At 36.1% G+C, this 17,127-nt stretch overlaps 1 protein-coding gene across 1 annotated transcript in view; it reads right to left on the bottom strand.

Moving 5' to 3' along the window:
* The window catches only part of GRXCR1 (glutaredoxin and cysteine rich domain containing 1), a 147,102-nt gene extending 139,637 nt beyond the window's left edge, over positions 1-7,465 (bottom strand). Inside the window, exon 1 of the mRNA XM_003940966.3 lies at positions 843-7,465. Within this exon, the coding sequence (XP_003941015.2) occupies positions 843-1,244 (402 nt within the window). The 5' untranslated portion in view covers positions 1,245-7,465. The remainder of the gene's footprint in view (positions 1-842) is intronic.
* Positions 7,466-17,127: the final 9,662 nt, after the last annotated feature.

The raw sequence follows: 17,127 nt of genomic DNA, 5'->3' as shown, positions 1-17,127 counted from the left end.
TTTATTTAAAAATTGAGAATAATATAAAAAGGAATTACATGAAGATATTGGCTACCTTAATGATAGCAATCATTTCTGACATAATGATATCTGTTTTTAACAAAAACAAATTACTTGACCAATGCTTTCAAACACTTGTTAACATTAGATCATTGTCAAAAGCCCCAATACCTGAATAATACATTTCTATATTACTCTGCAGAATCTATTACATTTAACAGCTAATTATTAACTATAAAATCTGGATCTCAGTCTGTAAATTTATAAAGGAATATTTTTCAAGCATCATCCTAGAATTTTATGGGCAAATTAATAGAGAAATGGATATAGGATGAAGACTGCAACCTCCTCAGGAATGGGAGGAAGTCAAAGTTAGTCTTTATTGCTGTACAACATGCCAGTTGAACCCAACCTCACTGAATGCATGCACTCAACTTTTTCTGGTATAAATATCTAAACGAGTAATGATAAATGCTACACTGGTATTTCAAGGATAAAAAACCAGAAGTTAACTTCTAATATTTGCTCAAATGCTTTGAACACCATCATTTTTCTTTTTCCTTAGCAAAGAAGTAAATATATTACTTTAGTCATCACACACTGGCAGAAAAGACCACTTACATGTTATAAATTTGCCTTTTCATCTGTCAGTCCATTTTCCCAAGCATAATGATCCTATTTTTAATTGATAGCTGTTAGGATGATATCTTAGGTGGAGGAGTGTCTCATGAAGTATGCAGGAGTTGCAAATAAGAGAGGCTTGCTTTAACTGGAGAACTGAGAGGTGTTTAAGATGGTGAGTTAGGAACAAAGAGCAGGAGAAGGAAACAGTGATGACTTACCTGTAATACTTTGGTCAAATTGTTAAACAGAGCCTGGCCAGCACTCACTTTGTATTTGACACCTCTGACTGTGCCATTTTTGCTTAAAATGTTGACTCTTCTTGTACCAAAACCCTTCTCACTGGCAGCCCTTGCTAACACCAGCAAGTTATCCTGGTCATTCTCATTCTCATCACCTTCTGATTCTATGTGGCCATTCTGCTGTCCATCAGAATCACTTAGTCCATCTATCCCACAGATACTGGCACATTCAGAATCCAGAGAGCCTGACGGTTGCCCATCTTCATACACTTCCTTCAGAACTCGCCCACTGTGAGAGGACGCTATCCGAAACCGGACTCTCCGTGGCCTGTCACTTTCTGGCTTCATCTCCCTTTTCAGCATGGTCACCTTCACCCACATGAACAGTTTATAGCATTTTGGGTTCGTTTTTATTGCACTAGCCCACTATCCAGATAGCAGTATCAGAGCCAATTCTAGTGATGGCAGCAGTCCTGTGAAACTGACATCTAAAGGAAAGAAGATTCCCAAGGACTTACAGTGCATCTCTGCTATTAATAATGAATGTGTGTGTGTGTGTGTGTGCTATGGTTACCTTTAAACTAAAACCTGCAAAGTGATCCCGGCCTTTAAATATTAAATAGTCATGGTGGACTCTTTAACAGGACAAGTGCAATAAAGTGGCATGCAGTGAAACAGAAAATAAGTATGGGGCAAGAAAATAAAAGGCTTGAACTTTGAAGCCAGTGGTGAGCATTGAAAAGGACCTGAGCAGTGGATATGTGTCTACTTGTCACTGTGGAAGGCAGAGGTCAGAGATAAATGTAGAATCAAGTTTATAGGATAAGAGAAGTCATAATTTTCTCACAGTACTTATTTCTTCTTTCACTCACACTGAATGATCTTTCAGAAGGGCAATGAACATGTTGCATGCCTGCATAGAGCTATCAATATTAGTTCTTATTAAATCATCTATTAGATTTTATCTACATTGCATAAGATGAATGTCCAACTTGCATCTATCTTCATGTTTTAGTAGTTTTGCTAAAGAGTAACTTGTTGACAAAAATGCTATTTTTAGCTTTTTTGAAAACAGAGAACTTTTGCTTTGTTTTTTTTTTTTTTTTCCGCCTTCTGCTAGTAGAAAACGTTGTTCTCTTTGATAGAGGAAGGATTTCAGAAAGAATATATATGCAACATTGAATAAAGAATAGAAAAACCCTCCAGGCTAGCCAGATCAGCCAAAGCAATCCAGGTGATCAGCATTGATACATATTATATCCAAATCACCCATGCATAGAGAAAGGTCCGCCTCATGCTGTGCTCAGTGTGTTTTCTATCACTTTGGCAAGCACCTAAGGAACCTGTTATGATATAAGGTCATATTGAAATTTACACTATAATGTGTGCTCCAAGCTGTCTACATCTCCTGAGGGAGTATAAGCAGCTGACCTGCACAAAGCACTTCAGGATTTTATTAAAGTTTTTGTCTCATTATGAACTTAATTTACATTTATGTTAGAAAATTCAGAAAATAATATCACAAAGTTGAAAATAAAATCATGAAAAATCTCACCAGAGATGTTAATAATTTTGTGTATTTTTTTCCAGGGTGTATGGCAGAGATGCTCCATGGCTCACAAAACCAGATAGCCCAGACTCTTGCATTTAAGGGAAAAGGCAACAAGTGCCTAGCTTTTGATGATGATCGTGAGCAAAACTGATGCATCATTTATGCACCAAGACAGCTGAGACAGAGCCTGCCCTGTCTATGCTATTTGTCTTCCTGCCTCAGCTGCTAGCTGCATGACCCCAGAGCAATCTGGAAGCACTATACTGAGCTTGTCAGAGTTACAGAGAAATTAACAACCACTACCACCCTACATAAGATGATGTCATGAGAAAAAAGCCTTTATTGCGTTAAGCAATGGAGATTAAAATTTAAGAGTTGTTTGTTAGAGCAAATATCATTACTGAATCTGATTAATACGCTCTCATATATAAAAGCATATTACATTTATTTAGTATCTTGTGTGTGTGTGTGTGTTTTTTTGTTTTTTTGTTTTGTTTTTTTGTTTTTGTTTTTTTTTTTTTGGTCAACCTTATACAGGGAATCATTTCCTATACCATTATTTCTGAAAAACATAAATTTAATGTGTGTATTAAAAAACCTCCTGATAGCCATGTTGTATTTTACTTTATTCTTTCTGGATTGCTAGATGTTTGAGTTATTTAAAATATTTAGTTAAATAATGCTGTAAATAATATACTTGCTTAAAAATCAGTGTACATATATCTGGCTGTTTCGCATAAATTTATTTGGGAAAAATTAATGGGGTCAAAATTTTCACAAATTTAAAGCTCTTGATAAAAACTGTCATTTGCTTTTGAAGACAAATTGCATAATGTACACTTCTACTAGTGTATGAGTGCCTGTTTTACTGCACTCTTGCCGATGCCAACACTGAATACAAGCATATCTCAGATACTGTGGGTTTAGTTCCAGACTATTGCAATAAAGCAAATATTACAATAAACAGTCAAATGAATTATTTTGCTTCCCAGTGCATGTAAAAGTTATGTTTATACTACACTGTAGTCTATTAAGTGGGCAATACTGTTATGTCTTTTTAAAATGCACATGTTGAGAACCATCATTCTCAACAAACTGATGCAAGAACAGAAAACCAAACACCACGTGTTCTCACTCATATGTGGGTGTTGAACAATGAGAACACAGGGACACAGGGAGGGCAACATCACATACCAAGGCCTCAGGGGTGGGGATCTGGGGAGGAATAGCAGCCGGTTGGGGGATTGGGGAGGGATAACATTAGGAAAAATACCTAATATAGATGACTAGGCGATGGATGCAGCAAACCACCATCATGGCACGCATATACCTATGTAACAAACCTGCACAATCTGCACATGTACCCCGGAACTTAAAGTATAAGAAATAAATTTTAAAAATAAAAATAAAAAAATAAAATGCACATATTTTAATTTAAAAATATCTTATTGCTAAAAAATGCTACCTCCTTAGCCTTCAGAAAGTCATAATCTTTTTGCTTATAAAGGGTCTTCCCTCAATGTTGAGGGCTGCTGACTGATCAGGTGGTAGTTGCTGAAGGTTGAGGTAGCTGTGGCAATTTCTTAAAATAAGACAACAACAATCTTTCACAAAATATTTCTTTGTTGTATGCAATGCTGCTTGACAGCATTTGATCTATAGTACAACTTCTTTAAAAATTGGAGCTGATCCTCTTAAACCCTGCAACTGCTTTATCAACTAAGGTTTTGTAATATTCTAAATTCTTTGTTGCCATTTTAACAATGCTCATAGCATCTTCATCAGGAGTAGATTTCATCTCAAGAAATCACTTTGCTCATACATAGGAAGCAACTTCTTATCCATTCAAGTATTATTGTGAGATTGCAGCAATTCAGTCTCATCTTCGGGCTTCACTTGTAATTCTATTTCTCTTTCTATCACACAGAAGTCACTTTCTCCACTGAAATCTTGAACTCCTTGAGCTATCCATGAGAGTTGGAATCAACTTCCAAACTCCTGTTAATATCGATATTTTGACCTCCTTCCATAAATCACAGATGCTCATAATAGCATCTAAAATAGCAAATCCTTTCCAAAAAATTTTAATTTACTTTGCCCAAAGCCACTAGAAGAATCACTATCTATGACAGGTACAGCTTTAAAAAATGTACTTCTACAGTAATAAGACTTGAAAGTTCAAATTAGGCTGAGCACAATGGCTCACATCTGTAATCCCAGCATTTTGGAATGCTGAGGAATGCATATTGCTTGAGCTCAGGAGATAGAGATCAGCCTGAGCAAGATGGCAAAACCCTGAAATCCCATCTCTACAATAAAAGACCAAAACAATTAGCCAGCTGTGGTGGCTCATGCATGTAGTCCCAGCTACATGGAAGCTGAGGCAGGAGGATCACTTGAGCCCAGGCAGTCAAGGCTGTGGTGAGCCAAGATCATGACATGGCACTCCAGTCTGGGTGACAAAATGAGACCCTGTCTCCAAACAATAAAAATGGAGGAAGTTCCAATTATTTCTTCATTCATGCGTTGCAAAATAGATGTTGTGTTAGGAGGCATGAAAACATTAATCTCCTTGTATACATCTCCAATAGAGATCTTGGTTGACCATATTCATTGTAAATGAGCAGTAATATTTTTAAAGAAATCCTTTTTTTTTTTTTCTGAGAAGTAGTTTTCAACAGTGGACTTAAAATATTTAGTGACCCAGACTGTAAACAGATTTGCTGTCCTCCGGGCTTTGTTGTTTCATTTAGAAAGCATAGGCAGGTAGGGTTAGCATGATTCTTAAGGTCCTGTGATTTTGAGAATAATAAAGGAGCATTGGCTTCAAGTTAAAGTCATTAGATTCTACGAGAGTCAGCCTGTCCTTTGAAGCTTTGAAAGGATTTCTCCTCTCTAGCTATGAAAGTTCTAGATGGTATGATTTTCCAGTAGAGGACTGTTTTATTCACATTGAAAATCTATTCATCAGTGTAGCCATTTTCATCAACTATCTTAACTAGATCTTCTGGATAACTTGCTGTGGCTTCTGCATTAGCACTTGCTGCTTCACCACGTACTTTTATGTTATGGAAATAGCTTTTAAGCCTACGAACTAACCTCTGCCAGATTCAGACTTTTCTTCTACAGCTTCCTCACCTCTGTCAGGCTTCATAGAAATGAGGAAGGTTAGGGCCTTACTCTGGATTAGGTTTGGTTTAAGGAAATGTTGTGGTTGGTTTGATCTTCTATCCAGACCACTCAAACTCTTCATATCATCAGTTAGGTTGTTTTGTTTTCTTATCATTCACATGTTCACCAGAGTAGCACTTTTAATTTCCTGAAGAAAATTTATCTTGCACTCTCATTTTGAGAGGCTGAGATGAGAGGATTTTTAAGCCCAAGAGTTCAAAACCATCCTGGGCAGCACAGCAAGACCTGATCTCTACAAAAAAAATTTAAAAATTAGCCAAGTATGGTGGCATACACCTATAGTCTTAGCTACTCTGGAGGCTGAAGTAAGAAGATAATACTTGAGTCCAAAAGTTCAAGGTTGCAATGAGCTGTTATCACACCACTGCACTCCAGCCAGGGTGAGAGCAAGACCTTGTCTCAACCCACACAAAAAAAGAAACAAATAAATAAAATTAATAAAGCATTGGATGGACTAACCAACAAAACATGAGAGAAGACCCTAATAAACAAAATCAGAAATGATAAAGAAGACATTACAACTGGTGCCACAGAAATGCAAAAGATTTTTCAGAGACTATTATGAACAACTATTCACTAACAAACTGAAACACCTAGAGGAAATGTGTATCTCTCTGGACACACACAACTTACCAAGATTAAATCAGGAAGAAACAGAAACCTTGAACAGACAAATGATAAGCAATGAGATTGAATTAGTAATAAAAAGTCTCCCAACAAAGAAAAGTCTGGGACTCAATGGCTTCACTACCAAATTCTACCAAACTTACAAAGAAGAAACGTCACTTATCTTCACACTATTCTGAAAAAAGTGAAGAGGATAAAATTCTCTCTTACTTGTTCTATGAGGCCAGCACTATCCTGATATTAAAACCAGGTAAAAATGAAACGATAAAGGAAAACTACAGGCCAATATTCCTGATGAACATAGTTACAAAAATATCAACAAAATACTAGCAAACAAAATTTAGCAACACATCAAAACGACAATACACCACAATTAAGTGGAATTTATCCCAGGAATGCAAAAATACTTCAACAGGCAAATCAATAAACATGAAATATCACATATATAGACTGAATAACAAAGATCATGCTCATTTCGATACACAAAGAAAAAAATTAATAAAATTTAACATCCTTTTATGATCAAAATTCTCAACAATAGAGGCAAACAAGAAGCATACCCCAACATCATAAAGGTCAGGTTTGACAAATACACAGGTAATATCATAACAAATGAAGAAAAGCTGAAAGTATTTTCTCTACAATCTGGAACAAGACAAGGATGTTCAATTTCTACACTCCTATTTAACATATTTGGAAGTCTTAGCCAGAGAACTCAGGCAAAAGAAAGAAATGAAAGGCATCTAAATTGGAAATGGGGAAGTCAAATTATCTCTTTCTGCAGATATTCTCATATCTATAACAACCTAAAGACTCCAACAAAAACTCTAAGATCTGATAAATACATTCAGTAAAGTAGGATACGAAATGGACATACAAAGATCAGTAGCATTTCTACACACAATAATAAAATAGCTGATTTTTAGGTCCTTGAGGAATCGCCACACTGTCTTCCACAATGGTTGAATTAATTTACATTCCCACCAACAGTGTAAAAGTGTTCCTATTTCTCCACATACTCTCCAGCATCTGTTGTTTCCCGATTTTTTAATGATCGCCATTCTAACTGGTGTGAGATGGTATCTCAATGTGGTTTTGATTTGCATTTCTCTGATGACCAGTGATGATGAGCATTTTTTCATATGTTTGTTGGCCTCCCGTATGTCTTCTTTTGTAAAGTATCGGAGGGGAGCACTACACACTGGGATCCGTTGGGGGGAAATGGGGGAGGGGCGGGGGGTGGGCAGGTGGGAAGAGATAGCATGGGGAGAAATGACAGATACAGGTGAGGGGACGGAAGGAAGCAAAGCACACTGCCATGTGTGTACCTATGCAACAATCTTGCATGTTCATCACATGTACCCCAAAACCTAAAATGCAATAAAAAAAAAAAGAAAAAATAAAATAAAATAAAATAGCTGAAGTATAAATTAAAATGGAAATCCTATATGCAGTAGCTATAAAAATATAAAATACTTAGAAATAAATTTAACCAAGAAGATGAAAGACCTCTATGAGGAAAACTATGAAGCACTAATGAAAGAAACTGAAGAGGACACAAAGCAATTGTGAGCAAAAAGAACAAAGCAGGAGGCATCACACTACCTGACTTCAAAATGTATTAAAGTTTAATAACCTAAACAGCATAGTATTTGGTATAAAAACAGACACAGACCAATAGAACAGAATAGAAAACCCAGAAATAAACCTATATATTTACAGCCAACTGATTTTTGACAAGATGCTAGGAGCATACATCAGAGAAAGGCCACCCTCTTCAGTAAACAGTGCTGGGAAAACTGTGTGCAGAAGAATGAAACTGGACCCCAACCCTCACCATGCATAAAAACTAACTCAATTTGGATGAAAGACTTAAATGTAAACTTGAAACTTTAAAACTACCAGAAGAAAACATGGGAAGCACACTTCAGAATGTTGATCTAAGCAAAGATTTTGTTACTAAGACCTCAAAAGCACAGGCAACAAAAGCAAAAACAGACAAATAGGACTGTATTGCCACAAAGCTTCTGCACAGCAAAGGAAACAATCAACAGAGTGAAGAGACAACCTGTTAAACAGTAGAAAATGTTTGCAAACTATTTATCAGATAAGGGGGTAATAGCCACACTAATAATCAGAGAAATGCATATCAAAACCACAGTTAAGATACTATCTTATCCCAGTTAGAATGGCTATTATTAAAAAGACAAAAAATTACAGATGCTGGTGAGGATTCAGGAAAAAAAAAAAAACATATACGCTGTTGGTGGGAATGTAAATTAGTACAGCCATTATGGAAAACAATATGGAGATTTCTCAAAAAACTAAAAATGGAACTACCATATGATCCAGCACTGCTGGGTATTTATCCAAAGGAGAGGATATCAATATATCAAAGAGATGCTTGCACCCCCATGTTTATTACAGCAATAATCACAATAGCAAAGATATGAAATCAACCTAAGTGTTCATTGTTAATGAACATTAACATAATGTTCATTATAAATGGATAAAGAAATAAATGGATAAAGAAAACGTGGTATATAGACACAATGGACACTATTTGGCCATCAAAAGAATAAAATCATGTCATTTGCACAACACGGATGAAACTGGAGGTCATTATATTAAGCAAAATAAGCCAGGCACAGAATGACAACTATCAAATGTTCTCAGTCATATGTAAGAACTAAAAAAGATAATCTCACGGAGTTGTACAGTAGAATGATAGACAGCAGAGGCTAGGAAGGGTGGGTGGGCGGAAGGGGGAGGAGAAAAGGCATTGGCTAATAGATTCAAACATACAGTTAGATAAAAGGAATAAGTTATAATGTTTGATAGCAGAATAGGGTAATTATAGTTCACAACAATGTTGTGTATATTTTGAAATAGCTAGAAGAGACGACTTTAAATTTCTTACCACACAAGAATAATAAATACTTAAAGTGATGGAAAGCCTCAATACCTTCACTGGATCATTACACATTCTATGTATGTAACAAAATATCATATATACCCCCAACATATGTACAAATATATGTATCATTAAAGAAAGAAATAAAGATATAATAAAACTCATTACAAAAATTGTCAAGAAAAGAGTGGATAAAATGAGAAATGATAAAAGATCATACTTTAAGTAGGCGTAGTAAGCCTCACTGAACAGGAAATATTAAGCTGGAGCCTACCAAAATTACAAGAGCTTGAACATGTAAAACTTTAAGAGGTGGGCAGGAGTACTTGGACATAATTTCTTAGCTGCAAGAGTATATACAAAGGTCTTGAAGCAGAAAGCCAGGAGATTTGTTCAAAGAACTGAAAAAAAAGATAAGTGGCTGAAGACAAGTATGACTCTCATTCTACAAAGCTCTTCTAAGACAGGAAAAGATCAGAAAGATTTTTCCTTTCTCACCTGATCCTTAATTTATATAACCCCGCAAAATATGAAACAAAAAAAGCTCTAAGTCATATTACCAGTACAGAAATATTTAAAGGTAGGTTTGACACCAAGGGACATCTATTTATTTAAAATAGCAAATTTCAAAAGCTAGATAGGGGGTAGAATGCTACATTAATCAAACTACGACTACTTTGGAAAATACTATTAAAGATGAATTTAAAGATTACAAAGTATCTTTTCCTCAATTCTCAGTGCAAACAGTAACTTAGCAGCTAGACCTAAACTTGGATATTTCTTGTTGGTGTCAATTTTCGAATAAGAATATCTAATTATTTATTTATTTGCAGAGAAAATATGATTATTTATATGCATCAAAATATGATTATTCATTGATCTTATCTCTAAAATATTGCCCCCAGTACTGTTCTGTGTGTGATCATATTGCATAATAAGAACTAATTTTAACTGTTTTCCTGGCTTTGTTGTATAATTTTTTAAATTCCTTGAGTTATATTAAATGTATGCAACATTCCTCCCTTTGCTACTACTTTATATGTAACACATAATTTTGTTTTTGCTCTTCAAAACATTAAGAACTGATTATTAAAAGAAAATGAAGCAGAAACTCTGCCAGTTGGCAAAGCATTTGTCTTTTCTCCAGCAACACTTGTCACTGAAGAAGCAGTAATGACTCACTCCCCAAGTGCTGTCCTCACAACTTCTGTATGGATGGTGAGAACTCATAAATTTTTATTTTCTAACCACACTGGTGATTAGAGAAGAAAAAGGACATAGTAGCCATCAGAATAGGGGAAATAGCTTTTTCTGAAACTTTGTAGCTTACGGAAGAGTTAACCTTTCTTAATTTATATGCATTCATAAATCAAAATTCACAGCTCAGTTGTTAATCTAAAGTGCAGAGAATTTCTAATCTGAAAAGAAGCTAAATACATTCAAAAACACATTCCTTGGAGACAGGACCTTTATCAAAACAAGAAAGATGGATGAATTCTTAGTTTATAGATGAGTGGTTAAGAATGGGAGCTATGTGTGCACACAATACAGGGTTTCAGTCTTGGATCTGCCACCCTTCGAGAGATCTTGAGCAAATTGCTTAACCTCCCTAAGCCTCAGTTTCCTCACCTGTGCTGTACTGCTTTCCATTGCCTAGAGTTTGGAAGGATTAAACGTAATGATATATACGAAGTGCTTATTGTAACGTTCAAGAGCCCATAGCTATAACTCTAATCGGTTACCTAAAGTAACTAAATACATACACTCTTTGGAGGACAGTGAGAAGAATGGAGCTGGGTGAGCATAATTAACTTAGGGAATCAAGATACAATCCTAGCCAGGCACAGTGGCTGACGCCTGTAATCCTAGCACATTGGGAGGCAATAACAGGCAGATCACTTGAGGCCAGGAAATCAAGACCAGCCTGGACAAGATGGCGAAATCCCCTTTCTACTAAAAATACAAAAATTAGGCAGCATGGTGGTACACGCCTGTAATCCCAGCTACTTGGGAAGCTGAGGCATGAAAATCTCTTGAACCCAGGAAGCAGAGGTTGCAGTGAGCTGAGATCACCCCACTACACTCTAGCAGGGGTGACAGAGTGAGACTCTGTCTCAAAAAAAAAAAAAAAAAAATACAGTCCTACCTGTTTTTGGTCTGATTTTAGGATTTCAAGGTTTAAGCAGTCCATCATCACATAGCTCCTAGAGAAGTGCTCCAGCTAGCCACAGCCTCATTCACTCTGTATATCTGTGTGCTGAGTGGTTACTAGATATGAAATTCAGTGCTGGGGATTTCGGTGCTGGATTATATGCTGTCACTGTGAAACCTGAGTGGGCAGGGGCTGCCACAGAGTGAATATAACATGCACTCAGCAATTCTGTTAGTTAATTATTTAAATTCTGTAAAAATTAACACAACCAGAAATAAAGGAGGATCAATAAAGAGCCCCCTAAGCAACAGCTTCCCCAAAATAGACTTTTACAGTTCATTTTCATCTTTGAATCCTATATTGTATTTTGGAGAGTGTTTTGCATATAAATCGTGCTTAGAAAAATGTTTTCTGAATTAAAATGAACTAAATTAGATTTTAATGTTAGAACCAAACTGACCTTACACTTAAGAGGGAGGGAAATAATTACATCTTTCTCTTTCTGTCTTGCTTTCTGTTTACTAGGTGAGAAATACCATTTATTTACTTGTCAGGCAAAATAACTGAGTCATATAACATTGGTCCCATTAAAGTCACCACCTACACTCCTTTAGAAATTTATGAATGCTACAGAGCAAATAGCAAACTCTGCCTCTAGAATCCAAGTTCCAGGGGAAAAAAAAATGAAAGAGCAAGGAGTGAAGCATACCTAATTCAGTGTTGAAAACGTGACTCCGTATAACTTATATTATCCAAGTGGCTTAAATATCCATCCCTCTTAGCACAAAGTAGCTACAAGCCCAAGCATAATTCTCAAACATGAAACAATTCTCATGCATTTTGTAGCTTAGATTCTTCAAACCGGAAGGAAAAAAGAAACATATATTTTATGTCTTTCTTAGATTATTGCTCTGTAGACATAAATATGTTTATGGTAAAAACATTTTGAAATAACTGCATTATTACTCCAATATATTAGTATACTGGTACTAGTAAATGGATTTGACATCTCTTAATTCGCAATAAAGAGAAAATCAATGAATGGAATTGTGTATATTGTCATACTACACATGGTAAGTTTGCCTCTCAAAATTCTGCTTGGAACCCATGCCAACAGTAAATACAACTGCCATGGACTAGGAAGAAGTTCAAATATAGTGAATGAACAAGTCATTCAGGAATAATGATTAATGAATAAAGCACCAGAAATATTAAGTCAGACCCAGAGATATTCAAGATATCCTACTATATATCAAGAAGACTAGGGTTCATTCTTGAGATTTTGCCAGAATCAGCATAGAAATAAGAGTACAAGGAAGGAGAGTCACATTATTAGAAATGTCAGCCTAGGAAATGAAAAGCAGCTTTCAGATCAACAGCAGATTTCAGAAGAAAGTCAGTACTGAGGGTGGTAGCTTGAGAGCGTTAAGTCCTTAGAGTGTCAAGTCAATTTCTTTGTCTATAGTGAGAATGTGCTTGTAGAAAGTATAAATATCCTTAAGAATTTTCATAGCTACTGAAGTAAAATGAAAATACTCTCAGGGGCTACCCTGTTTATAAAGTTTTCTTAATCATACTTTTTAAATTGATGAAAAAGTAGAATATTAAGAGAAACACACAAAGCTGACTGGAAAATACATGATACAGAAATCCTTACCCTAAGACAAGCTTGTTTCATTGCTGTGGCTGAATTTCTTTTAAAATCACTGAAAGTTTAACATCTATTATATTTTCTCAATAAATGCCACAAATTTAAAATTAGTAGACACTGTGCCTTTAAAGTATCATAAATTATATTTCATAATTGTGTTGATTTTCTTTTCTTAAAAGAGCATGATGCTAAAATGGCACCCTGGGACATTCTAATTCTATTATCCTATCATCGTTGCCAAGGTAGCAGGGGATTTGATTCTGATGTACGAGCTGAAGGTTAAAACTGGCAAACAGAGGGAAAACAGGGACCAGAAGCCAGACAAAAACCCATGTTCATTTAGAGATCAATAAATGCCTTCCTTTTTCTGGTGGAATTACAATTTCAACTCTACAAATAAACAAGAAAGTTTTTTTGAGAGCATGCAAAAGAGACCCATGAGAGGTGCTCAGAAGAGGCCAGTGAGAGGAAAGTTCTCCTGAAGGGAAAGCATGATGAAATATTGATTATGAGCTCTGTGCCTGGAAAAGCACAGCCTCCAAGAAACTATGGCTTTCAGTCAACTCTTGAAAGTTCCACTTACACACTGAAGAGAGGACTTTTGAAGAACATTAAGATGTCTTTACCTGCCCTGCAGCGCCTCTTGAAAAATGTGTTATTACAGTTTCCACATCTTTGCATATGTAAACTTGGAATTGTAAAATAATCTCACTGATTTAATTTCTCTATTTTCCAAAGTGCTGGGATTGCTGCCTGGCCACAAATAGAACCTTTTATAGTAGGAATATATCAGTCATATTAGAAACTAAGTAGATTTCATTCGTTGTTTATGTTAACCGCCCACCATTAGAAAATAGTCATAAAGGATATTTGAGAAAATGCTGGCTGTCAAGTAGTTTATAATCTTAAATTCATTACAAAGAAGGGGAAATATATGCAAATTGAGTAAAAGGTCATTCCTGTTGGGCTAAACACAAGCACAATAGGACATGAATCATTACACCTCCACTGCCTCTTTGCTTTGCACAAATGGCATTATACAGTTATCACTCCTAGTTGTGGCTAAAGGAAGCATTGGTGGAGGGAAGGCAGAAATAGCCTTATTGTATTTTGTCAGGGTCAGGCAGGGAAGCAAAGAGGGCATTGATGAGTTCAGATGGGGGGGGGCGGTGCAAGGCAATAATGAAGATGGATGTATCTCCCTCTTGGAACCTTGGAATGGTTTAAAGCCCTAAGATTGCAGCTGGAAATTTAGAGTCCCTTGGAAGACTCTATAAACTCTAGGAATAAGTCTTGATGCTTTGGGACCCAGAGAATAAAATAAAGCAAGGAGTTGAGGAGAAGACCATTGTCTCCACTTCTATATGAAAACTCCTATACCTCTGACACACTGGGGATTAGCGATCCCTGGGAGCATTAGAAGACAGCACACTTGGCATGAACACTGTAGCTTTGCAAGGGCCAGGGGCAGCAGTTAACATCCTTAAGTCGTATCTAGGCAGCTCCAGGTGTGGTGGGTACTGCTAAGCATGAGCCAAACGTGGAAAACCTGCCGCATGGGGCTGGTCTCAGAATGTTGTGTGGTTTTCCATATGAGACTAACTGCACTCTCCCTTTCCTGAAATCATGGAAGCTTTGGAGTTGAGGAACCTGAGGCTCTGCCATCTGTCAGTTGAAAGTTCAGAGCCATTGTAATTTAGGAATCATTTGTTCTGCCAGGCTATGGAATCCTGCAACATATGTTCTCCAGCATATACATGTGAAAAGCTCAATCTAGAATGCTGTTCAGGTACTTAAAGGAGAATCCTGATGCTCTAAGCACTATTGAGTATTTATTGCCATATTTTATCAATTTTAAAGCACACATTTTGTCTTTACATTTTAACATCTCTCAAATTAGTGTGCACCTGATCCTCAGATCAGTCAGTGACAGTCATGAAATAGTTATTATTGCCTGCACATTAAAATTTAGACTGGGTGTCACTGGCTTGGAGGAATATTCTAGAGACAATAGCAAAGCACAATTTTAAGAAATGATGCATCATCAATGCCCTCAATTGCAGGAAGAACCGAAAGCATTGAGTGAAATAGCACACACATCAATAACTCTAAGAGGAAAAGTGATTCAGAAAACTCAGACTGAATGTAAATACATTTAGGAACATTGAATCAATTTATTCTATATTTATTTGCCTTTATATATATGCTGAAGAGTAATAAATGAGAGAAATCTATGTATAAACACATTCAGAAGAGCTTTTTCCCAATGTTCAAAATAAAAATTTCAAGTGACAATAAAATACTGTCTCATGGTTAAGTTAGTAGTGTTTTTTCCTTCTTAGTAGTTCATAAAATCAGGATGCATCTTCCAGCTTATGGCATCTTAGATTCAATGAAACATGGGTATATGCCACAATATGTATACACATATAATATTTATTTAGTGCCATGCTGCATCCAGAGGGACAAGCAATAAATAATTTTATTCCCAGAAAGGGCACATTTTTAGTAGCATATCATCAGGAACCTACTGGGATCCAGATGATGGGCCATTCCTTTGTGATCTCCATAGGGTCATCTTTCTCTCCAATAAAACCAGCCTTGGGGAAGCATTCAGGATTTCCTTCTCCCTGCTACTTTCTTCCTCTGCCTCTCTGCCCTCCTGCCAGGGCCCCTGCTCCATTTGGTTGCCGCTCTGTGGGTCAAAGTCACTGCATCTGGCTCCAGTCACCCCTATTCAGGAACTGGCTCAAGTCTTGTCAATTTCGATCACATCTCACAGCATAAATGCAACGTGTTATTGTGGAGGGAATCCCTTTCAGCAGGGGTGAGGATGGAAAAGAAGAAATCGGTGAAATAGACAAAGAACAATGCCTGTCACTTTATTTAGTCCCATAATATTCCTGAGAATAGGGAAGTATGAAATACACATTTTATAGATGGGAAAACTAGGACTAAATATTTGTGTCACATACTAACATTAACATGGACCAACAGAATGAGGATCTCCAGGATCACATTAACTGTGGACTTACAATGGGGGGACTAACCTTATATTTTACTTAAAATTGTACTAAGTAATACACAGGGAGAATGTTAATAATTACATTACATACAAGTTTACAAATGTTTGTCTACAAAGAGTTCATGAAGTCTTACTTACAGGGAAACTAATTTAAAACAAAACAGATATGATTATTTATATTCCTATTTACTCTACCCAATTCTGATAGGGATTAAAAGAAGCTTACACAAATGCATATAAGGTAGTTTATATAGCAACATAAAAATAAATTATGAAACAACTAGAGAAAAGGAGAGAGAGGAAAAATAAAGATAGGAGATAAATATTAACATATTCACTTTCAAGACTGATGAAAGTGGGACACCATGAGATAAAATTAGTCCCAGCTATTATGTTTCCTACCAGTCTGTGTTTTATATAAATGGAGCATTTGACTTGAAGTTGAATGCCAGTAACCTTTCAAAAAGTCAGAAAATCAATCTTCATCTTTATTTTTTCACTTTTCCCTTTACAATTGCAATTGTTTAATTTCTCAACCCATTCATTTCTTCAGCAGATATGCTGTAAGCACATCTCATGTATCCAGCATTGCCTTGACCCTGCTCATATGTAGTGAACAAAGCCAATTCTCACCCACCCAAAAAGTGGCCTGCTCAGCTTTTTCCTCTTAGGTCATCATGCTGTTCAAATACCCACACAGAACTATTTGAACATGGATATTTTAACCTCCAAAAGTTTGTAAGCCTACCTTGAATCATTTGTGTTTAAAATGGTGGTATTCTTAAAATAGTGTTTTTTCATAGAAAATGATTCTCTTTGTTCCAAGAAAGTACACAGTAAAAGAATGAGACATTTCCTAGTCTACAGTCTGCTTTCAGCCCCCTTGTGAAGGAATGTAAATTGTCCTTCATAAATAAATTATATTATCCTGATGCAAAGCATAGTGCATAGCAAATAAAAAAATCATAAAAAATAATATTTTCATGGAAGTATATATCATCTTTTTCAGAAGTTTCCCATCCCCCATAAAAGTCTAAATTTCAGACAGAAGCAAAGAGTTACATTTTAGAAAGGAATTATAATTAAAACCCTTATCTTGTTTGTTTTGTGCACTTGAGTTTTTGGAATTCCTTTTATATTTATCACTTTGT

This window comes from Saimiri boliviensis, chromosome 3 (genome assembly GCF_048565385.1).
Source record: "Saimiri boliviensis isolate mSaiBol1 chromosome 3, mSaiBol1.pri, whole genome shotgun sequence".
Taxonomy (NCBI): Eukaryota; Metazoa; Chordata; class Mammalia; order Primates; family Cebidae; genus Saimiri; species Saimiri boliviensis.
Note: the sequence above shows the minus strand (reverse complement) of the source record. Positions and strands in the feature narration are given on the sequence as shown.